General features: G+C 39.3%; 2 protein-coding genes across 2 annotated transcripts; one reads left to right on the forward strand and one right to left on the reverse strand.

Annotated features, from left to right (window-relative positions):
- The first annotated feature begins 994 nt into the window (after positions 1-994).
- On the forward strand, positions 995-1,597 carry LOC110907147. The gene has a single exon (XM_022152170.1). It carries the CDS (start codon positions 995-997, stop codon positions 1,595-1,597), a length of 603 nt encoding a protein of 200 aa, XP_022007862.1.
- An 801-nt stretch (positions 1,598-2,398) lies between these two features.
- On the reverse strand, positions 2,399-8,885 carry LOC110908997 (actin, alpha skeletal muscle). The gene is made up of 5 exons (XM_035983039.1): positions 8,806-8,885; positions 8,053-8,090; positions 2,789-3,138; positions 2,582-2,684; positions 2,399-2,469 (listed from the first exon to the last, which is right to left on the reverse strand). Exons 1-5 carry the CDS (start codon positions 8,883-8,885, stop codon positions 2,399-2,401), a joined length of 642 nt encoding a protein of 213 aa, XP_035838932.1.
- Positions 8,886-24,459: the final 15,574 nt, after the last annotated feature.

Consider the following 24,459-nt stretch of genomic DNA (forward strand, 5'->3'; position numbering starts at 1 on the left):
TAACGATCAATCCATGGGTTGTTAGTTGATGAGTCTAGCGACGTGTCTTTAAAGGAACAAATGGCCGTAGGGGTGAGATATGTCGATAGACTCGGAGTTGTTAAAGAGAGTTTAATTGGAGTTGCTCATGCGAGGAATACATATTCTTTAACTCTTAAAGAAGCCATTGTTTCTTTGTTAGCGGATAACCAACTAAGCATAGATCAAGTAAGTTATTTGTTTCATAATTCATTACATACACTTTAATAAAGATTATATGACTTGTCATTGTATTTTATTGTTTGTTTTTGTTTAAACAAGCCAAGGGTCAAGGTTATGATGGTGCAAGCAACATGCGGGGAACGTTTAATGGATTAAATGCTTTAATTCTGAAAGACAATCCATCAGCACATTATATACATTGCTTTGCTCATCAACTTCAGTTAGTGATTGTGGTTGTAGCAAAAAAGCATGATGGTGTTAAAGAATTTTATGAAACTCTTGGAATGGTTGTTAATACGGTTGGTGCTTCTTGCAAAAGAAAAGATATGATGTTGGAGGCAAAAAAAGAGTGGAAAACGAAATTTTAGCGGGTGAAATTAACACAGGAAAAGGATTAAACCAGGAGGTTTCCTTTGCCCGACCCGGAGACACACGATGGGGTTCACACCATAGAACGATCACAAGTTTGTTGAAATTATTTCCGGAAGTTGTTGAGGTACTTACTTTTATTAAACAAGATGGAGAGACCTTTCAACAACGATCTAATGCATCAGGTATTCTATCATATTTTGAGAGTCTTGAATTTGTGTTTTACATACACTTGTTGAACGATATCTTAGGCCTCAGAAATGCTCTATCAAAACATCTTTAAAAAAGAGTCAAGACTTGTTAGAAGCGTCTCATTTGATAAACGAGACAAACGAGCTTTGATTATCTAAGACAAAATGGGTTTGAAAAGATGATGGCAAAAGTGACATCTTTTTGTGAAAGAAACAACATCTTCATGTTAGATATGGCGGAAAGTTATGGTAATCAAAGAAACCGAAAGTATGTCATTACTAGTCGACATCACTTTGAAGTTGAAGTTTTTAATACGGTTTTGGATATGCAAATTCAAAAACTTGGAAACCGATTTAGTGAGGTCTCAACTAATTTGATAGAAAGTACGTCGGGTTTAAATCCTTGTGATTCGTTTGCTAAGTTTGATATACCTAAGATTCTGGCGTTTTATAAGATGTATCCGAATGACTTTAATAAAGAAGAAAGAGGGTGTCTTGCGGGTGATCTTTCGACCTTTTATCACACTTTAAAGGAAGATGATAATTTTGAAAAATTGACTGGATTGAGTGACCTTGCTCGTGTAATGGTGAAAACCGGAAAAAATGAAACTTTTCCTTTGGTTTATCGAACATTGAAGCTAGCGTTGGTTTTACCGGCAGCAACCACAGCCGTTGAAAGATGTTTTTCTAAAATGAAACTTATCAAGACAGATTTACGCAATCGAATGGGTGAGGAGTATTTGAACAATGCTCTAATTTGTGCGGTTAAGAAAGAAACTTTTTATAAAGTAGAAGAAGAGGATGTCATGAGTCGATTTCAAGCTTTCAAAAACTAAATAGGAGATATCATTTAGGTACATGTTTAAATTTATTTATTACCGTGCTATTATTTTTGTTTTGTTACATTGTATGAACTTTGAACTATGTCGCATTGTATTTGTATGAAATGCGCTATTTTTTTTTTGGAACGCTACCGCTTGAACTATTTTCTAGATCCGCCACTGGACATTTCATAATCAGGTAAACCAAAATATGCAACAAAAGCTCACGGGATTAATTATTTAAAACATTAACATCACATAAACAAGGCGTTTAACAATCAATCCATTGGATTCTCATTGTGTTTGGGTTCAAAAGGCTTGGGGTGGTTGTGCTTCTTTGGAGTCTAAGAGATATGGGACAAAATGAATTTGATTGATTTGGGCTCAACAATATGGTTATGGGATGGCAGTAAGCAGTTAGTTTCAAAGAAGGTTGTTGGAATGATGTTGACCTTGAAAAGGGCTGTAAGCTGTGGTTTTAAAATCCAACAATTCAAGCATTTGAGGCTGGCTTATTACATATGTTTGTTGTGTTGGAAATTTTATAAATAATATTATATTATTTGTTAATATAATGATTATTTAATAATTAAGCCAAGATGAATGAGAGATCTTGTGCATTAAGTTTGTGTGTTGGAATTGTGCATTAAGTTTGTGTGTTGGAACCATAAGCATTTGGGAAATTGAGCTTGTCCCACATAGGTGGAGAGATAAATCTTTTGTGGATTTATAATTAGAACTAGGTTTTTACCCGGGATTGCTTCCCGGGCTCGGGAAACTTAGTTATATCAATTATTATTTATGATAATTATATAATCAATGCTTCTTTTCAATACCCTTTTCATTTATGTTACAAAGAATATAATACATCACTTGCGACCACCATGCTAACATATCATTTATTATTCAAATAAATATAAAAGTTACTTTTAAATCCAAACATAGAATGATAGGAACTGGTTAAATACACACTTGGGATAGAGGCAGCCACAGAAATACCATTGAAGTACCCATTCTTGTTTTTTACTTCTTTTCCCATGATTAGAAACATTTCCTCAGTTGACGGTCCAGATTCATTGTATTCCGCCTTCCCGATCCACATCTGCAACAACCACAGTTTTCCAAAAAAAAAAAAAACGTTAGATTTCCTTGCATTAATGTTTTAACAAATAAAACAGAAATCGAGAATACGAAAAAGAAACTTGCCTGCTGGAAAGTGCTAAGTGATGCCAAAATCGACCCTCCGATCCAGACACTATATTTCCTTTCAGGTGGCGCCACGACCTTAATCTTCATGCTGCTCGGGGCTAAAGCGGTAATTTCCTTGCTCATTCTATCAGCAAGGCCCGGGAGCATAGTTGTACCTCCACTAAGCACAATGTTTCCATATAAATCCTTCCTAATATCCACGTCACACTTCATTATAGAATTATATGTCGTTTCATGAATACCAGCAGCTTCCATTCCGATCATAGATGGCTGGAATAGAACTTCGGGACATCTGAACCGTTTAGCACCAATCGTGATCAAATCGTATAACTTAGGGAGTACAAAACCTAGAAGGGATCTGTAGAATACATGAATTTTGAACTCCCCTTTTAATTAGATCGATGCTCTAAATTGAAACTGATAATCAAAATGAGGAAAATGTCAATCGAACCTATTTTACCAATACACGAATATGACAAAATAAACAAAATTGTATATCAAATGAGATTAAATCGTATTCATAGTATTTGGACTTTAGATGTAATAGAAGGAAAACAACAATTAGAACATCAAATAGCAACAAAAGAGATGAATTCGTATCTTACCAGTTCAAAATAAAAACAAAAGATCTCGGCAGTGTCGATTGTTAGAGAGGGAACGTGTCGCCAATCTGTTTTATTTATTATAACACGTGTGCTACATTGAAAGGATAAGTGCTTGCTAAAAACACTGTTTCTAATATCCGTTTTAACCCAAAACACTGCTTTTAACATCCGTTTTAACCCAAAACACTGTTTCTAACATCCGTTTTAACCCAAAACACTGTTTCTAACATCCGTTTTAACACAAAACACTGTTTCGAACATCTGTTTTAACCCAACAATGGTTTCAAATAGTAGTTAAAACACTGTTTCTAACATCTGTTTTAACCCAACAATAGTTCAAAAGTGGTTAAAACAACCCAACAGTGGTTTCAAGCACTGTTTTAATTTCTAACATCTGTTTTAACCCAAATGCCACCCAACAGTGGTTTCAGACATCTGTTTTCATCCATCTGTTGACCCAACAGTGGTTTCAAAAAACTGTTTTAACCTAACAGTGGTTTCAAACACTGTTTTATTTTCTAACATCTGTTTTAACCCAAATGCCACCCAACAGTGGTTTCAAACATCTGTTTTCATCCATCTGTTGAACCAACAGTGATTTCAAAAAACTTTTATAACCTAACAGTGGTTTCAAACACTGTTTTATTTTCTAACAGTTTTACAACAGATGTTGGTTTGTGCATTCTAGACTGGGATGTGGTCACATTTAATGCTAAATTGATGTGGTCACATTAGATTATTAATTTATTATTAATTGAATTAGGTTAAAAGAAAATAATTGGATTAAAATATATCTATTAAAGTATAGAAACAGATCATGTGATAACTAACCACTATAAGTAAATAATTGCATTAAAATATATCTATTAAAGTATTAAGCATTGTCAAGCTAACACAGACCTGTCTATTCTTCGATTTTCGTCTTCAAGGCACCAAGTGGTCCAATCAGTCGACGTAAATCATCGTTGATATATTTTAAGGTAACTGCAAGACATAATGATAATACTATTAGTTAGCCTGCTACAAGACAACTTGTTATAAATAAAAAATAAAGTGTGGGTGTACCCAATCGAGGAGAAGTTCTTCCATCCTGAGTGCGAGCTAAATTTATTTCTTGCTCCATACGTTCAAGTATTTGAAGTCGACCTTTATATGCGGGTTCTAGTGACTCGCAAATACTGTCGAGAGGAATTCCAGCAGGTTTTATATTTTACATGGGGATCGATAACCAATATACCAGTGATATATCACCAATATTAACTGCATAGAAAATTTAGACACGTCTGCAACTCAAATATCCAAATTTAATTAATGTAACAGTAAAAACAAAATAAAAAGGTTAACACCTCAGTGAAATCTTGATTTGAAATGGTGTCAATAGATACAGATTCCGCTTTGTTAAGATTCAATATTTCAAGCATGATATCAGTCTTCTTTTTGCCAACCGCATACTGAGCACCTGTAGTAGTACCTGCATAATAAATAACAATAAACGTATGATCAAGAAAAGTTTAAATTAATGTTTCCCTTCAATAATTACCTGTAACTTGCACCAGTCCATATAAATCCTGATTAGGATTAGCACCAGAGATCCTTATTCTAACGAAAGCACCAACAATTTTGCTATGAAACGATTCGGTATCATCAAGTAAATCCTCTGCCAACTTCCGTTTTATATATATTAAGTTTATATTGTGGATATCGATGGCAGCATAATCATCACGATTGGATTGAAGCTCTTGATCACCTTTCTTGCGGTTTTTATGTTTTTTATCTTTCGTTTTCTCATCATCTAAGGGGCTAGTTTCAGTATCAACCACACTCCCTTGGTTATTATCGTCTTCTTTAATAAGAAAATGAGATTCAAGAAGTTTTAACATCTCAAAATGGCCTACACGCGGTTTACCAAAAAGTCCTTGCAGTATTACATCACAGATAATTTGACTTTTACGGCGAGAATCACGAAGTTTGTTTGTTTTAATGTATTCGAGTAAGAGAGCTTATACATCAAACTGAGACTGATACGATGTGTCATTTCCCATGTGTGTGACGAATTCAAGTAGTTCTTTTGATGCCCACTGGACCCCGTCAGAAGCACCGGCAGCAGAACCACGAGTTTTAGGCTTCTTTGACTTTCTACTTCTGGTCTTCCTTGTTTGACTTTCTAGATTCTCAGAAGGATTTTCTGATCCTGAATCACCGTCAGAATGTCCAGCTGGAAGCACTTGTTTCCCAGCTGGCTTGGATCCCTTATAAGGATTCTTCGCCTCAGCAAGTTCCGATAAAGAGAGATCAAGTTTTGCTTTCATATCTGTCCAATAATCCTTAAACAGATATTCCCAGCTATCCTTGTCATTAAAGTCTATATTTCCCTGCATAATTAAACCAATATATAATTAAAAATCAAGCATTTTTATTTATTCAAAGACATTATTTACAGGCCTAACAATGAGTATACCTGATTTTCCTGTGAATTTTTTTCAATTAACATCACCATATTCATGCAAGACTCACAAAATCCTTTCAGATAATGAAAACATACCTTGAAGATAATCGATGAACAAAAAAAGATTCGGTGGCAGGTTGAAGTCGAATATGGTTTACATCAAATTAGTTTTTAACATCATTAGTAGAAAAAGGTTCTTCTGTTTTCAAAATAGCCATGAACAACATTCAAAAAGTTTCTTCGAAATAGCTAGAATGAATTTATACCATTACCCGATCTAATGCATCAAGTCAAGGATCAAAAACAATGAGTAGAACACCTGATGGACTGACTTCGTTTCTAAGACAAAAGCTACACATGATATTGTGTATAATACTTTTTTATATAACATGTATGAGCAACCAAAACTAATCTGAGCCCAAAATATGCCCTTAATAATCCCTTTCACTTCTGTTCTTTCCAAAACTTGACTGATGGGTTTTTTCAAAATTCATCCAAGACGTTCTTTTAAATTAACCAAATGTATGATGTATCAATAAAAGCAATCAGCCAATACTCAATCAAAACAGATCCAGAATTTGACATATTAACCCATACCTGAGTAACTGACAAAAACACATCCCACTCTTCAATGACCCATCTGCCGAAAACATATTTTCCACCATTTTCCTCGCAAAAAATGAAAACATGAGATAAACCATATATTGAGAAAATTACATAGTGAGATATTTACATAGATTTCTTTAGCTGAAGATAATTTAATAGAGATCCAACTATTCAAGTTTATTTGAAGTTTCATAAGTCGTATAAATAATGAAAAACATAAGTTGCTTATATAACCACACCAAACGCTGATAAAAAAACCGATAGTCGGAAGGTATGAAATAATGGTGATAAAAAATCCACAAACTGCAATTGCGATATTGAAGACCACATCCGTCCATGTATATCATTCTGTCAAAACGCCTGCAAGTCTGTCATCATATATCCAAATACCACTACATCAAACCCAAAAATGTATTTATCTAAGAAACGTTTAATCAAACACATAAGAGGATAAATTTGGGTTATCACAAATACCTCAAACATAATTTCATTAATAATTGAAAATGCAATAACTTTACCTCTGCAATTGCAGGACTCATTCTTGCCACTCTTTTTGAGACAATGACCTCCCAAAACAAAAGAATATGGAAACGAAAATAAAAAAGCCCTAAAACCCTAAAATAAAAAAGAATATGGAAACGAAAATAAAAAGCCCTAAAACCCTAAAATCGACTGATCTTATATAACAAAATATGAAGCATAGTTGTGTAGATCTGAAAGTAGAGATTTACCTGGGTTTGGGAGATCAGTTTAGGGTTCATCGATTTCTGGAAGTAATTGATTCCCCCACTTGCAAAACCTAACCAAAAACACAAACTCAAATCGATGCAGTTCGGATCATCAAAAACTTCAAAATCGATCAGTTACGTTAAATCGTTACAAAATAACAGCTCGAATCCGAATCAAAGATATGAAACATACCTATTTCGATATGAAACATATCATTTCAGAAAACTACTGAACAAAAACATGAAAAAAAAGTTAAAAAGTTAAAAATGAAACATATCATTTCAGAATAAGAACATACCTGTAATTAATATTGATGAATCGATGAAGGAAAAACTGATGGAGGAAAGGATCGCTTAGGGTTTGGAATCAGGCAAGAAGAAGCGTGAAGAAGAAGCTCTGATATTTAGGGTTTGGGTTGAAATATAAAAGAAATCCCGCAGAATCATGTAGGTTATATATGTATACGGTTTGAATTTTGAATTTTAAATTTGGAGCCAAGATTTTGAATATGGGCAGTGGTTCATCAGTGGTTTGCCCTTTTGTATATGTGGGCAGACCTTTCAAAAAGTGAATGTGGGCCATCTTGTTTATGAAATCAGTGGTTTGTAAATAAAGGAAAATAAGAAGGGGAAGGCACTGTTGGGCGGGAAAAAGGGCATTTAGGGGCTCTCTGGTGTTGACACGTGGCCCAAATCACCTTTCATTTATTATATATAATAGATTCTCTACACGAATGTATTCTTGTATGACTACTCACACCCAGTGGTAGCCAGGAGGGTGCGAAGCACCCGACCCGCGCCCGCGCCCGGGCACGGGCACGGGACCGGGACGAGGGCGATGGGCGCAATGTGGCGCTTTGATGGCGCACTTTGCACTTCGCACGCTCGCATCGCTGCGAGCCGCTTGGAGCCGCCTTTACTATTTTTTAGATGCGTCTGGGTTCGTGTGGCTTGAGCAAGTGGTCTGGTGACAGTTTAGATTCCTACTGATTAAATTGAATTAAGTTCTCATTAAATTTGAGACTTAATTTTTATTGAATTCTGTATTCAATATGGCTTTAATCATATTGAATTATGTATTCAATATGACTTTTCAGTTGAAATTCTAAACAACAATATATACAGCTTGGGTGTTCTGTTTACATATACAGCAACATAGAAATTCGTATGGTTCATAGCACACAGAGAGAATTTCCTAACTTCGAATCCCTAAGAACTCTTGTTTCAGGTATTTTTTCAGGTGCTAGGCTAATCCCGGCAGTATAATCTGCTTAGGCTGTTGTACCCTGGGAAAGAGACGGGTTCACCTGGGTGGCCCGAAATCTGTTTTAAGGGAAGCGTGATCTTCACGTGCCTCAGTCACCATTGGTTTTCGTTTATTCCTTATTTTTTCTTGTAATCTGTTCTTAGTTTAGTTTAAATTTCTTGTATTGTAATTTCTTTCAGTTTACTTCTGTTCTTCTCTATTTATTTTGTGAACGGTTTCCTACAAGCTTAAAACAGATTTTTAAACCCGTTCACTGTTTTGGTTTTAAAAATTTTTATAAACAGTTTGTTTTTGTTTATTATCAAACTTTTGTAGTTGGTATTGGTTTTCTGTAAACCAATTTGTTTCTGCCTTAAACTGACTGAATTTCTGTTCTTGTTTCAGAAATGGCTACTGTTGCAGCAACCACATCAACCACCGTTGGATCCACATCCACTACCATGGGACCATTGGTTGGTACCCAAGCGGCTCAAGCAGTTGCTAACCATGCTGAAAAACCAGAGAAGTTTACTGGTTTGAACTTTAAGAGATGGCAACAAAAGATGTTGTTCTATCTGACCACTCTAAACCTTGCGAGGTTTTTGACAGAGTCTCCTCCTGTTCTCGCAGAAGGGACATCTGATGTCCAATCTGTGAGTGCTATTGATGCTTGGAAACACTCTGAGTACCTATGCCGCAACTATGTGTTGAATGGCCTATCAGACGCCCCGTATAACGTGTATCTCAAGGTTCCAACTGCCAAAGAGTTATGGGAGTCATTGGAACGGAAATACAAGACTGAGGATGCGGGTACTAAAAAGTATGTTGTGGCTAGGTTTTTGGACTATAAAATGATTGATTCAAAAACTGTGACGAGTCAAGTACAAGAACTGCAGATTATTCTTAGTGATATTTTGTCAAAAGGGATGAATCTGAGTGAAACATTCCAAGTGGCAGCAATTGTTGAAAAATTGCCTCCTAGTTGGGTGGACTTCAAGAATTACCTTAAGCATAAGCAAAAGGAAATGACTATCGAAGACCTTGTGGTTCGTCTTCGTATTGAAGAGGACAACAGAATATCACACAAAGGAGGTCAAGTTGAAGCTTCTGCAAAAGCGAACCTTGTGGAACATGGTCAATCCTCAAGGGGTCACAAGGGTAACAAAGGCCACAAGTTCAATGGAAAAGGGAAGAACAAAGGTGTTGACCTTGGGCCAAAGAAAGGTGGTGTGAAGAAGAAGGCTGGTCCCTTTAAAGGGAAGTGTTACAACTATGGACAAACTGGTCACCGTGCTGACCAATGTAAAGAGCCTAAACGTGACACGGCTCTTATGGTTGATGATGATGGTATGCCATTAGTGGCCATGATTTCAGACCTCACTACCATGGCGGAGGAGGTAAATTTGGTGGGTAACGAGCCAAAAGGGTGGTGGGTTGATACTGGGGCAACCCGCCATGTGTGCCCAGGTAGGACCCTCTTTAATACATTTAAAGAGGTGGTGGGAGAAAAGTTGTACATGGGTAATGCTGCTACAGCTGATATCAAGGGAGAAGGTGATGTGATCTTGAAGTGGACTTTTGGGAAAGAGCTCACTTTGAAGAATGTGCTTTATGTTCCAGACCTGCGCAAGAGTCTTGTGTCGGGTTGGATGCTTAACAAGCATGGTTTTCGTTTGGTTTTTGAAAGTGATAATTTTGTTTTAACTAAGCGTGATATGTTTGTTGTAAAGGGCTATGCCCAGAATGGCATGTTTAAACTTAATGTAATGGCTGTTAAGAAAAACATGAATATAAGTGCTAGTACTTCTGCTTACTTGGTTGAGTCTCCTAATGTTTGGCATGGACGTCTTGATCATGTAAATTTTAATTCGATGCGTCGTTTAATTAAATTAGATTACATACCAACTTTTGCCATTGACTCTAAAATAAAATGTAAAACTTGTGTTGAAGCCAAACAAACAAGATCATCCTTCAAATCAGTTGAAAGAATAACTGAACCCCTTGATCTGATTCACACTGATGTGTGTGACTTAAAATCAATTCCTACCAGAGGTGGTAATAAATATTTTATTACCTTTATTGATGACAATACAAGATATTGTCATGTTTACTTACTTAAGAGTAAGGATGAAGCAATTGACAAGTTTATCTTGTATAAAGCTGAAGTTGAGAATCAACTTAACAAGAAAATAAAACGTGTGAGAAGTGATAGAGGAGGTGAATATGTTTCACCATTTGGGGAATTATGTGCAAAAAGTGGCATAATACACACCTTGTACACCCCAATCAAATGGCATCGCGGAGCGAAAGAATCGTACACTAAAAGAAATGATGAATGGCATGTTGATAAGTTCTGGGATGAGCCAGGACATGTGGGGGGGGGCCATTTTGTCGGCTAATTTTTTGTTAAATAGAATACCTTTCAAGAATAAGGACATAACACCTCATGAGTTGTGGTGGGGACAGAAATCATCCTATAAATACTTGAAAGTGTGGGGATGCCTGGCCAAGGTGATTGTTACACCCCCTAAGGCACTTAGAATAGGGCCAAAAACTGTTGATTGTATTTTCATTGGATATGCCAAAAACGGTAGCTCACATCGTTTTCTTGTATATGAATCCAAGAATCCTGATGTGCACAAGGACTCTATCATAGAGACAAGGCCAGGAAATGTGACTTACTTTGAAGAAGAGTTTCCAATGTTAGTACAAACTCATGCGAGTTCTTCAACAACCAATCATGCAAGTTCATCAACAATGGTTGATGAGACTGTTCGAGAGGAAACTCAAGAACAATTAGAGGTTGAAGAGGGCGAGCCAAGAAGAAGTAAAAGGCAAAGGACTGAGAAATCCTTTGGGCCTGACTTTCTTACATTCATGTTTGAGAGTGAGCCTCAAACCTATCGAGAAGCAGTTATCTCTTCAGATGGACCTCAATGGAAAGAAGCCATCAAGAGTGAAATTGATTCTACCCTGCAGAATCATACTTGGGAGCTAGTAGATCTTCCACCAGGGTGCAAGCCACTTGGATATCGATGGATATTCAAGAAAAAGATGAAAGCTGATGGCTCTGTCGACAAGTACAAGGCAAGGCTTGTGATCAAAGGGTTTAGACAAAAGGAAGGTCTTGACTATTTTGACACATACTCGCCTGTGACCAGAATAACCTCAATTAGATTGGTGCTTGCAATTGCGGCTTTGAGAAATTTGGAAATACATCAAATGGATGTAAAAACTGCATTTCTCAATGGGGAATTAGAGGAAGAGATTTACATGGAGCAACCAGAGGGTTTTTCTGCTCCTGGCCAAGAGGGCAAAGTGTGTAAACTCGTCAAGTCATTATATGGCTTGAAGCAAGCTCCAAAACAATGGCATCAAAAGTTTGTTATGCTTAACAGTGGTTTCAAAATAAATGAATGCGACAAATGTGTCTATGTGAAAGACACTTCCAAAGGTTATGTGATCTTATGCCTTTATGTAGATGATATGCTTATCATTGGGAGTGATGATAAGATGATCAGATCTACTAAAGACATGTTGAAAGCGAGATTTGACATGAAAGATATGGGTCTAGCTGATGTGATTCTTGGAGTAAAGATCATTAGAACCCAAACTGGTTTGGTGCTAAGACAATCTCATTATGTGGATAAGATCATTGAGAAGTTCAATCCTGGGGACACGAGTGTAGCTCAAACTTCGATTGATACCTCTCAACATTTGTCAAAAAATAGAGGCGAGAGTGTTGCTCAATTGGAATACTCAAGGATCATTGGCAGTCTTATGTATCTCATGTCATGTACTCGACCAGACTTAGCATATGATGTGAGTAGGCTAAGTAGATATACTAGTAATCCTAGTTCAGAGCACTGGAAGGGTATGACAAGATTATTAAGGTATTTGAGATACACGAGAAATTATGGACTGCATTATGGCCAAAATCCAGCTGTTGTGGAAGGATTCAATGATGCCAACTGGATATCTGATACGAAAGATTCTAGATCTACAAGTGGTTATGTGTTTACCCTTGGAGGAGCGGCTATATCTTGGAAGTCTTCCAAACAAACTCTTATAGCTAGATCCACGATGGAATATGAGTTTATCGCGTTAGATAAAGCTGGAGAAGAGGCAGAATGGTTGCGTCAATTCTTGGAATATGTTCCACGATGGCCTAAGCCTTTGACTGCTATTTGCATACATTGTGATTGCCAATCAGCTATTGGTAGAGCTCAAACTGCAATGTATAATGGCAGATCAAGGCACATGCGACGTCGGCATAACACGATACGACAACTACTCTCAACTGGAGTTATCACGATTGACTATGTGAGGTCAAAGGATAACATTGCGGATCCGCTTACAAAAGGCTTAAGCAGAGAGGTAGTACATAAGTCGTCGATTGGAATGGGTTTAAAGCCCTTGGAGTAAGTTTGTACAACGGAAAACCTATCCTAAAAGATGTCACACCCCGATTTCCACGTGTCTCACCGGTGGGCCCGGTGGGGGATTACCGTGACGTAGTTGGCAACATTATAGTCAAACCACACAATATATATGAATGCACAGCGGAAGCAATAAGATAATGTATTTCAACATTTAGTGTAATATCAGTGTATCACAATTGTTGAAATAATAATCCACAGGGGATCAAATAATAATAACAAAAAGTATTGTTCAACAGACTTCAGGCATCTTAAGCTTGCGAGACTTCTAATGATGCTAAGGAGAAATCCCAGCCAATTACGCCTAGTACCTGCATTTAGTCTTTTTGGGGAAAATACGTCAGTTTACACTGGTAAATACATTCAACTGACACTTTTGTAAAATGTTTAATAAAATTGGTTAAATGCTCAAGGCACAAACTCTTTATAACTTGGGATAATTTATAATCAAATCTTGTAAAGAATTACATGTTACTATGCGTTTGGTCGCCCGAGTCGTATCGGGTTAAAGTTTAATAGACACACCACATAGTATAAAACCGTGGCGGGTAACCAAGGGCTACACTTTTAAAGTTATAGACATAATGCCGGGTGTACGCCTACACCGGGATGTCGAGGTCGTGGCCATTCATAAATGCTGCCAAGGATATCCGGGACATGGTCATTAAGCCCCCAAAGGCTTTAAGCCAACAAAACAGTTTTTAAACGGGTCACATTGATAATACCCAACTACTAATGAGTTGGGGTCAATTGCCCGACCAAGCGGTATTTTAGATACCGTAACCCAAGCCCGTATAACGGAAAATAAGTTAAAAGTATTTACCTTTGCAAGTATAATCCTTAATTGAGTAAATCACATATAGCTTTTACTGGTCTCCTATTCTGGAACGAAGGTTTTAAAATAACCTATTAGAATCCTAACGGGTCTTTATATTTGCCGTAGCCTAGACCGGTTAGTTTCAAAGTATAGTTACGGTTTAATCGCGTGAAAGGCGAAAACCGTGAATGGAGTGTAATTTTGACCCAACAAGTTTGAAGACTTGTTTTATATGGGTATAATAATCAGACTCTGGATTTTGGGGTCAAAACAATATGGTTTGACCCGTTTCGGCTAATTTATGTAAACTAGTTACATAAGCCGAACCGTGCGCGCAAAAGGCGCAACGGGTAACCGTAAGAGTCCTACACTGTTTTCCTAAGTCAATATGCTTTAAAGAGGTTGTGGTATCAGTAGGATACCTTCCATAATGCCCGTAACGAGTTTAAGTTAATATCATGCCCCGTAGGGGTATTTTGGTCTTTTTAAAGGTTATAAAAGAGGTTTCTGAGTTCTACAGGAAATCTGAGTTTCCCGAACAGTTTATAAAGTCTAAAATACTTTATTTATTATTTAAAATCAGTAGCAACTGGAATCGGGTCAAAAGACTTTGTAGAACTCAAGTTATGGCCGAAAAGGGCATATTCGGTATTTACCGAACCGTTGCCATAACCGCAGGTTATGAGCAGGTTAAAAATAATTAAAAATCTTTAAAAAATCCCAAAATATTATTTTACAATAGTGAGTAAAAGGTTTGGTGTCGAAATCCGGGTTTAGATAGGCGTTATGCTAATTGCGCTATTTAATTACTAAAGTTTCGCAATTTGCGCTATTTAGCATAACTCATATTCTGGACCTCGGATTGACGTGAAATTTTAGGGACATGCTTAGAAATCAGTAACCAAGGTCATGATCCTTTCACGTGTCCGAAATTCTCGTTTTAAATTAAAAAGGGCGTTACGGTCAACTTTTAAGCATTTAACGGAAATGTGTAAAAGACTCGGACAAACAACGAACCGGTCACAGAGGTTTATACCATCATGTAACCTGGTCCTAAGAGAGTCCTAAGGCATACCTATTTCAAACTTTAACGGGTCAGAACTGAAGTCAATGCAAAAGTCAAACTTTTGCGACTTTCGGCTCCGAACCGGGCAAAACAATAAATGGTTGGATCAAACAAGCTTAGACTAGTTTATATACTTATTATCATGTTTTATGAGTGTTCAAACAGGTTACATATCATCTACATTACAGATTATGCAAGAAATCGCAAAATGATATTTCTGTTGATTTTTTCTAAGCACGTTTGACTCGATGTTTGATCTAGTTAGAGTGGGAATCAGAGGGTGCCCTTTTTGGGGTTTAATGCCCACATGATTACCATCATATAACTATCTTTGATTCGACAAATCACTGGACCATTCGTGATTTATCGCAAAGTCAATCGTTAATTACGACGGATTGACTTTTAGGCTAAAACTATTGAAAGATGAAACCACAAAGGGTTAGGCAACTTACAGAAGCTTAGTGCACGACTTAGAATGATAGAGGAAAGCTTTGGAGCTCCAGAAGTGAGTTAGCATGCAGGTTTGAGTGTGATTTCACTTATGTGCAATGTATGCCTTTTATAGTGAAAGAATGGCCTCAAGATCATTACACATCAACCTACAATGGAGCATGGATGGTCAGCAGGTGGCCCTGGATGCTAGGGGTCATGTAGAGGGCGCCCATGCTTCATTAATTGCCTCTATGATCGTTCACAAGCTCAATTAGTGCATCTGTCCAAAGTTTCTGCATCTGGGTGGTTCACGCGGCCCGCATTAAGATTCAGACTGGGCTCACTCGGGCCGCCTGAATCTTAATATCAGAACGCGTATATGCAGGAGGCTCGCGGCCCGCGTTAACTTATGTGTTTCACTCAGGCGGGCCGCCTGAGGCCTGTTTTCAAAGATTTTTAAATCTTTTGTAATGATTAACCGAATCTTTGGTAATTAATAACCTGACCTTTCGGGTTTGAAGGGGTAACTTTGCGATATGGCCCTCGGTTAATTACAATTAAGGGCCTCATGTCTTTTACCCGCACTGTCAAGTCCCCGGTTAATTTAATTACTATCCGGAAAGCCTTAGCTTTCATTGTTGACGCTTTTAACCCTTCTCGTACGAATTTGATCATAACTTTCTCATTTTAAAACGGAACTTCGCGAAATTTATATAGTACATTCTAGTGAGCGTATTTTACTGTTACAAGCCTCGGGTTCGTCAAAGGGTCACTCAGAGGTATAATTAAACATGTTGACACAGTTAACCCCTGCAGCTTGTAAACTCTCACTTTCTTCCGCGTTTCGCTCCGTACGATCCATGATTTATTCTTTTGAAGGTACGAGCATCGCTTAGGGTTACTATACAGTATATTTATCCTTTGTTGACATTTATAACCCTCGAATTTACATACTTTCAAGGTTTGTCAATTTTAGTCCTTTATTTAATATCTAATGCCACGTGTAAACTCATGACACGTGTTAACACATTATTGGACACAAAATTTCGAGGTGTTACATCCTCACCCCCTTAAAATAAATCTCGACCCTAGATTTACTCAAACAAATAAGGGTATTTTTCTTTCATCGTGGCTTCAACTTCCCACGTGAATTCGGGACCTTTACGGGCATCCCACTTGACCTTTACTATAGGTACATGCTTCCGTCGAAGCTTCTTCACCTGTCGATCTTCAATCGACAAAGGTTTTTCCACAAATTTTAAGCTCTCATCTATATGCACATCCGTGTGTGGGATCACCAGTGATTCATCAGCGAAGCACTTCTTTAGATTGCAGATGTGGAACACATTGTGAATTCCATTGAGCTCCTCTGGTAAGTTTAGCTTATAGGCAACTGACCCGACCCGTTCAATAACCTCGAAAGGTCCTATGTATCTCGGGCTTAGTTTGCCTTTCTTACCGAAACACATCACCCCCTTCCAGGGTGATACTTTAAGTAACACTTTTTCACCTACTTCGAAGTGAAAATCTTTACGCTTTGGATCCGCGTAACTCTTCTGCCTATCTCGGGCAGCTTTGAGACGGTCCCGAATCTGGACAGTCTTGTTCGTTGTCTCGAAGACTATCTCTGGTCCTGATAACTGGACATCTCCAACTTCCGCCCAACAAACAGGCGATCGACACTTTCTACCGTATAATGCCTCGAAAGGCGCAGCCTTAATGCTGGTATGGTAGCTATTGTTGTAGTAGAATTCGATTAGTGGTAGGTTCTTATCCCAACTACCACCTAAATTGATAGCACATGCACGTAGCATGTCTTCCAACGTTTGAATAGTACGCTCACTCTGACCGTCTGTCTGAGGATGGTAAGCCGTACTAAAATTCAAACGGGTGCCCAAAGATTGCTGGAAGCTTTTCCAGAAATGAGACGTGTACCTAGTATCTCTGTCAGAGATAATAGACACAGGTATGCCATGCAAGGCTACAATCTTATCTACGTATAACTGGGCTAACATGTCGGAGCTATAAGTCTCCTTGATGGGTAAGAAATGCGCTGATTTAGTCAGCCTATCAACGATAACCCATATTGTGTCATTTCCTTTCCTTGTCTTGGGTAACTTGGTAATAAAATCCATAGTTACACATTCCCACTTCCATTCAGGAAGTTCAGGCTGTTGTAGCAAGCCAGATGGCTTTTGATGCTCAGTCTTGACTTGCGCACAAGTTAAGCATTTTGCTACATAAGCGGCTACAAACTTTTTCAAGCCTATCCACCAATAATTTGCCTTTAGATCCTGATACATCTTATCAGCTCCAGGATGGACAGAATATTTGGAACTATGGGCTTCCTGGAGAATGACATTTCTAAGTCCTCCGTAAATCGGAACCCATATTCGTCCATTCAATCGTAAGATTCCGTCCTTGCTAAGAGTTAACTGCTCCTCAGTTACTCCCAGCTTTTCTTTAGGATAGTTAGCTTCCAACACATCTTCTCTCTGTGCAGCTAACACCCTTTCAATCAAATTATTCTTGACTTTAATGCTCTTGGCATTGATTCGGATGGGTTTCACCCTCTCCTTCCTACTTAAGGCATCAGCGACTACATTCGCCTTGCCGGGATGATATCTGATTTCACAATCATAATCATTTAAAGTTTCCATCCAACGGCGTTGCCTCATATTTAGCTCCTTCTGATTAAACAGGTGTTGAAGGCTCTTGTGATCCGAATAGATCACAAACTTGATACCATACAGGTAATGCCTCCACTGTTTTAGTGTGAATACAACGGCACCCAGCTCCAAGTCATGGGTGGTGTAGTTCTTCTCGTGCACCTTTAACTGTCTCGAAGCATAGGCAATGACTTTGCCTTTCTGCATGAGCACACACCCCATGCCAGTGTGTGATGCGTCGCAGTAAACTACGAACTCCTCGGTACCTTCCGGTAGTGTCAGCACAGGAGCGTTGCTCAGCTTTTGTTTTAGAATATCAAAGGACTCTTGCTGCTTAGGGCCCCAATCAAATTTTATCTTCTTCTTGGTCAGGGAAGTTAAGGGCGCAGCAATCCTTGAAAAATTTTCAATGAATCGCCTGTAGTATCCTTCTAACCCCAGGAAACTACGAATCTCAGTAGGCGTCTTTGGCTCTTGCCAATTCATGACAGCCTCTACTTTAGCGGGATCCACCTGGATACCACGCTCGCTGACAACGTGTCCTAGAAATTGGACTGCTCGTAGCCAGAATTCGCACTTAGAGAATTTGGCATAGAGTTTCTCATGATGTAGCAGTTTGAGAATACAACGAAGGTGTTTCTCATGGTCAGCTCGGTTCTTCGAGTATATAAGAATGTCGTCGATGAAGACGATGACGAATTTATCCAAGTACGGTTTGCAGACGCGATTCATGAGATCCATGAACGCAGCCGGTGCATTAGTGAGCCCAAAAGGCATCACTAGGAACTCGTAGTGACCGTAACGAGTCCTAAATGATGTTTTATGTACGTCTTCATCCCTGACTTTCAGTTGATGGTAGCCTAACCTCAAGTCAATCTTCGAAAAGTAACTTGCCCCTTGTAACTGATCGAACAAATCGTCGATCCTCGGCAAGGGATATCTATTCTTTATCGTGACCTTGTTAAGTTCGCGATAGTCGATGCACAGACGCATCGATCCGTCCTTCTTCTTTACAAACAGGACAGGGGCTCCCCAGGGAGACGAACTAGGTTTGATGAAACCTTTAGCTAGTAGTTCATCCAGCTGGGTCCTCAACTCCTTCATTTCGGTTGGTGCTAGCCTGTAAGGTGCTCTAGCAATAGGTGCTGCTCCAGGGATGATATCAATCCTGAATTCCACTTGCCTATCTGGTGGCAAACCAGGTAGATCTTCAGGGAAAACTTCAGGATACTCCGAAATGATGGGAATGTCTTCTATCTTCGGTTTAGGTTCTTCAATAATCACCTGTGCCATGTAGATGACACAACCTTTCTTTAGACATTTTGAAGCTTTGAGCATAGTCACTTGCTCAGGCAATCCGTACTGGGTATCTCCCCGAATGGTAAGCGATTCACCAGACAGTGTCTTTATCACCACCTGCTTTCTGTTGCAGACGATTTGGGCCTGGTTGTGAGATAACCAGTCCATACCCAATACTAGGTCAAAACCGGCCAGTTTAAAGGGAAGTAGAGATAGAGGAAAAGAGTGGTTCTTAATGGATATCACACATCCATCTAACACAGTGGAGACGGTTTCTATGGTACCATCTGCTAGCTCTACCTCATAATTCACATTTAAGGTTTTGACAGGCATATTCAGCAATTTACAAAATTTATGATCTACGAAAAACTTATCAGCGCCCGAATCAAAAAGTACTATTGCAAAGATATCGTTTACGAGAAAAGTACCTGTAATTACGTTGTCATCCAACACTGCTTCTTTCGCCTCCATCCTGAAGACTCTAGCATTGTTCTTCTTGGCCTCTTCAGGCTTCTTGGCATACTTAGGGCAGTTGCTTTTAATGTGCCCCTTCTCGCTGCAGTTGTAGCAAGTTGCATCTTTTATTTTCTTGCAGTCCACGGTCTTGTGGTCCTTGGACTTGCACAACCCGCATGTATCTGACTTCGACTGAGTCTGCGAGTTTGAGTCGAGCCTACACTTTCCGAAGTGATGTCTCTTGCAAGTCTTGCATTTGGGCTTCTCACCAGACTGTTGCCCATCCTTCCTTGACTCCGACCCCCTCTTGTTATCACCGTTTCCACGGTGTTTCTTGCTCGACCTCCGTGAAGTTTCATCTTCACGCTTTCTCTTTTCAGCTTCTTTGTTCCTTAGCGATCTTTGTCGGACCGCATCCAAAGTAAGGGACAAAGATATGTCTGCTACAGATCGAAAGGTCGCTGGCCTAGAGGCCTTCACGCTTGCCTTTATTTCGGGGGCTAACCCACCGATGAAACGAGCGATTCTTTTTGGCTCCGGGGTTACCAGATATGGAACCAACCGGGACATCGTGTTGAAGCTCGTCAGGTAAGCTTGGCAGTCAAGGTTTGTCATCACCAATGATAGAAAATCGGATTCTATCTTTTCCACCTCATGTTGAGGGCAGAAATTCTCCTTGATGAGAGAAACGAATTCCTCCCATGTCATGCTGTATAGAACAGCCTTTCCCAAGGCCTGAACCAACGCCCTCCACCAAGCCAGGGCCTCGCCCTTGAAAGATTGAGACACAAACTTTACCACGTCTCATTCCGCACAGCCGCTGATGTCCACCACGGTGTCCATCTCGTCAAGCCACATCATACAATCGACCGCTCCTTTCTCCCCATTGAAGTCTCGGGGTTTGCATGATACAAAGTATTTGTAGGTGCAGCCTCTGGCGCGAGATGCGTCAGTATATACTCTTTCTTGACGGACACTGTTTTCATTGGACGAATGATTATCATCGTCCTTTTTAGGCTTGGACAGCGGTTTGCTATGAGATTTGGTGTGGGTCTTCAGCTTTGAGTGTGGTTTGGATATGGTTCGGCTCCGAGATTCAGTATATTCCTCATATTGTCGATCCAGAGCTGCCTTGACAGCATTATCAACAAGAGCTTTCAACTCTGCGCCCGTCAGATGAACTTGGGCGTTATCATATTCGTCTTCCTTCGAGTGGCTATTTTCTCCACTAGGATCAGCCATGGTAACTTGTATCTGTTACAGAAGATAACGAAAATTTTATTTAGGAGTTTATTATGGAATTGTCTTTTATGGCAATTCATTAACCATGGTAACAGAGACCATATCTGGTTAATTTGTTACTCACTTTTATTTAGGATTTGAACATACTTATCCTAATTACAAATAATATTGCTAGTGGCATAAAAGCCTAGTCACGAGGACATTTATAATATTAGCCGAGATTACAGAGAATCAAGGTATGAAGGTTTGAACCGTAGTCCTTTTACCCTTTCTGACAGGGAGTCATAGACCACCACTCTCTTTTGTCTTATATGACAATAATTACGGCCCATAGGCACGACATCACTAATGGATGTTTTATAATTCGGCCCGTAGGCACTACATCACTAATGGATGTTTAATAAATGATCATCTTTATTGATGATTTAACCCATGATTTATAAATCATTAATTTGGGCTTTGAAATCCTTAGAAGGATTTTTATACAGAATGACGCATGCGATTTTTAACGAATCACATCTGCCATGAACGTTAACATGATTACAGAGGTTAACTTGCAATCTGAATCTTTTAATCAGGTCTTACCATCTTGGCCGGATCTTATAAAGACACCTGGCTAGGTTTCACTCTTAAGATTCTTTATTTAGGCAGATTTAAATTTAAAAGAAATGATTTTGATTTATTTCATATATAGTAATAACAAAAATGAAATTTATAACATAACATTCCATAAACTTCAAATACGATTACTCGCTGCCCTAAACGGGACTTTATAATTAAATAACTACCTACGTAGAGGTTTGTAGAAAAACAAGTCCACGCAGGGATCAACACAAGATAGATGTCCGCACAGGGACTAAAAGACAAGTCCACATAGGGACTGAAATACGATAAATGTCCACGCAGGGACTAAATTGAAAATACAACATTACATAAGAAGACTAATGGTCTCGTTTCTTCCTTCCCTTCAGTAGGTTTGCTAAACCTTTGAGAAATCCACGATTACTCTTGCGTTCTTGTTCGAAGTCTCTTTCCACACGGTTTAAACGGTGGAGTATTTCTTCTTGCTCCGGTGGAGAAAAACGTGGCTGCTGCGACGGTTGCGGAACCGGAGGTCTAGAGGGTATTGGATACCCATGAGCTGAGTAATCTGCTCTCCAAGAGGTTCCATGGAGGGCATTATAATTAGCCGCTATCACATATGGATCAGCATCATAGTTATAGTTGTAGTGCGTATGAGTCGGCTGCTCAAACGGATTGTATGCCGTGGAAGCGCCGTATGCTGGTATCGGATTGCCATATCCGAACGGTGGCGGAGGTGGTGCAACTGGTGCAGAATTCACCTCTGTTGGGTGACCAGAAGGTTCCCCTAATTGTGGTTCCTCTTCAGGTACTGACGGAAAGTGACTCGCACTCGAGTGGCGAGGGGTGGTGAAATGAAATTCCCCTCCTCGGGTGGACATCCGTGCGCCTGATCTTCTTCGCCTTGGCGGATCTGGAATTACTGGTTGAACCGGTGGCGGTGGTGGTGGCGTAACAGCCACGAACCGCGAATCCTCAGAAGGATCCTGTTGTTGCTGTTGATCATGAGGCGAGTAATGATGTGAAGGTGTAAAGTACCAATTACATTGGTCAAACCTCGCCTGGTAACTATCGGGACCTTGATAGGGCGTTCCATAGAAGGATGACCCATCCGAGATCTCGATTGGATGAGTGGGAGTTCCCCTAGCAGGCTCGATGGGGTCTGTATCCTCGTCCATATCCACTGCATTATCTTCAGAAAAGTGATCCTCTGGTCCTAGAGGGTTATACCTTATAGGCTCTTGGACATAATCCGCCGGGTTAAACTGTCCTACGAAGAAAGGTGATGGATCGCCGTAAGATCGGTGCGAAGCAGATCGCTGCGAAGCAGATCGATGTAGAGGTAAAAAGGATGGTTGAGGGTTATTGGGATTATTTTCCGAATCTGGTCCAAACGAATGACGGTATGAGGGTGTTGAGCTATGCGAGGTAGAATGTCTCGCAGGTTCAAAAAGGTTTCTTCGTCTCTGTGGTTCTTCACTCCTTGTACTGGAAGGAGCTCGCGTGTTCGAAGGTCCAGCTTCGTGATCATTGTGAGAAATGATCGTTCCTCTGCCTCTTCGTCCTCTTCCTCGTCTGATTGCAGGTGGCATATTCCTGCTTTCAAAACTTTAAATAACAATAACAATAAAAAGACAAACTTGGAATAACACTTCGAATAAGTTTGTCCTATGTTCTTGTCTAGACTCAAGTATGTGCAATTGTGTATCTGAGATTAAACACAAAGGCTAGTGTTTAATTCACTCAGTGTTGGCTATGATACCAACCTGTCACACCCCGATTTCCACGTGTCTCACCGGTGGGCCCGGTGGGGGATTACCGTGACGTAGTTGGCAACATTATAGTCAAACCACACAATATATATGAATGCACAGCGGAAGCAATAAGATAATGTATTTCAACATTTAGTGTAATATCAGTGTATCACCATTGTTGAAATAATAATCCACAGGGGATCAAATAATAATAACAAAAGTATTGTTCAACAGACTTCAGGCATCTTAAGCTTGCGAGACTTCTAATGATGCTAAGGAGAAATCCCAGCCAATTACGCCTAGTACCTGCATTTAGTCTTTTTGGGGAAAATACGTCAGTTTACACTGGTAAATACATTCAACTGACACTTTTGTAAAATGTTTAATAAAATTGGTTTAAATGCTCAACGCACAAACTCTTTATAACTTGGGATAATTTATAATCAAATCTTGTAAAGAATTACATGTTACTATGCGTTTGGTCGCCCAAGTCGTATCGGGTTAAAGTTTAATAGACACACCACATAGTATAAAACCGTGGCGGGTAACCAACGGCTACACTTTTATAGTTATAGACATAATGCCGGGTGTACGCCTACACCGGGATGTCGAGGTCGTGGCCATTCACAAATGCTGCCAAGGATATCCGGGACATGGTCATTAAGCCCCCAAAGGCTTTAAGCCAACAAAACAGTTTTTAAACGGGTCACATTGATAATACCCAACTACTAGTGAGTTGGGGTCAATTGCCCGACCAAGCGGTATTTTAGATACCGTAACCCAAGCCCGTATAACGGAAAATAAGTTAAAAGTATTTACCTTTGCAAGTATAATCCTTAATTGAGTAAATCACATATAGCTTTTACTGGTCTCCTATTCTGGAACGAAGGTTTTAAAATAACCTATTAGAATCCTAACGGGTCTTTATATTTGCCGTAGCCTAGACCGGTTAGTTTCAAAGTATAGTTACGGTTTAATCGCGTGAAAGGCGAAAACCATGAATGGAGTGTGATTTTGACCCAACAAATTTGAAGACTTGCTTTATATGGGTATAATAATCAGACTCTGGATTTTGGGGTCAAAACAATATGGTTTGACCCGTTTCGGCTAATTTATGTAAACTAGTTACATAAGCCGAACCGTGCGCGCAAAAGGCGCAACGGGTAACCGTAAGAGTCCTACACTGTTTTCCTAAGTCAATATGCTTTAAAGAGGTTGTGGTATCAGTATGATACCTTCCATAATGCCCGTAATGAGTTTAAGTTAATATCATGCCCCGTA

Source organism: Helianthus annuus, chromosome 14 (genome assembly GCF_002127325.2).
Source record: "Helianthus annuus cultivar XRQ/B chromosome 14, HanXRQr2.0-SUNRISE, whole genome shotgun sequence".
Classification (NCBI taxonomy): Eukaryota; Viridiplantae; Streptophyta; class Magnoliopsida; order Asterales; family Asteraceae; genus Helianthus; species Helianthus annuus.

Bases quoted from the DNA above. Each gene is read 5' to 3' on its own strand.
- LOC110907147 (XM_022152170.1), top strand. From the start codon at position 995: ATGGCGGAAAGTTATGGTAATCAAAGAAACCGAAAGTATGTCATTACT.
- LOC110908997 (XM_035983039.1), bottom strand. From the start codon at position 8,885: ATGGTAGTGGATGTGGATCCAACGGTGGTTGATGTGGTTGCTGCAACA. The intron at 2,685-2,788 runs GCAAGTTTCTTT...TGGTTGTTGCAG, and splicing joins CACTTAGCACTTTCCAGCAG to ATGTGGATCGGGAAGGCGGA. The intron at 2,470-2,581 runs GTATTTCTGTGG...ATGATATGTTAG, and splicing joins CAAGAATGGGTACTTCAATG to CATGGTGGTCGCAAGTGATG.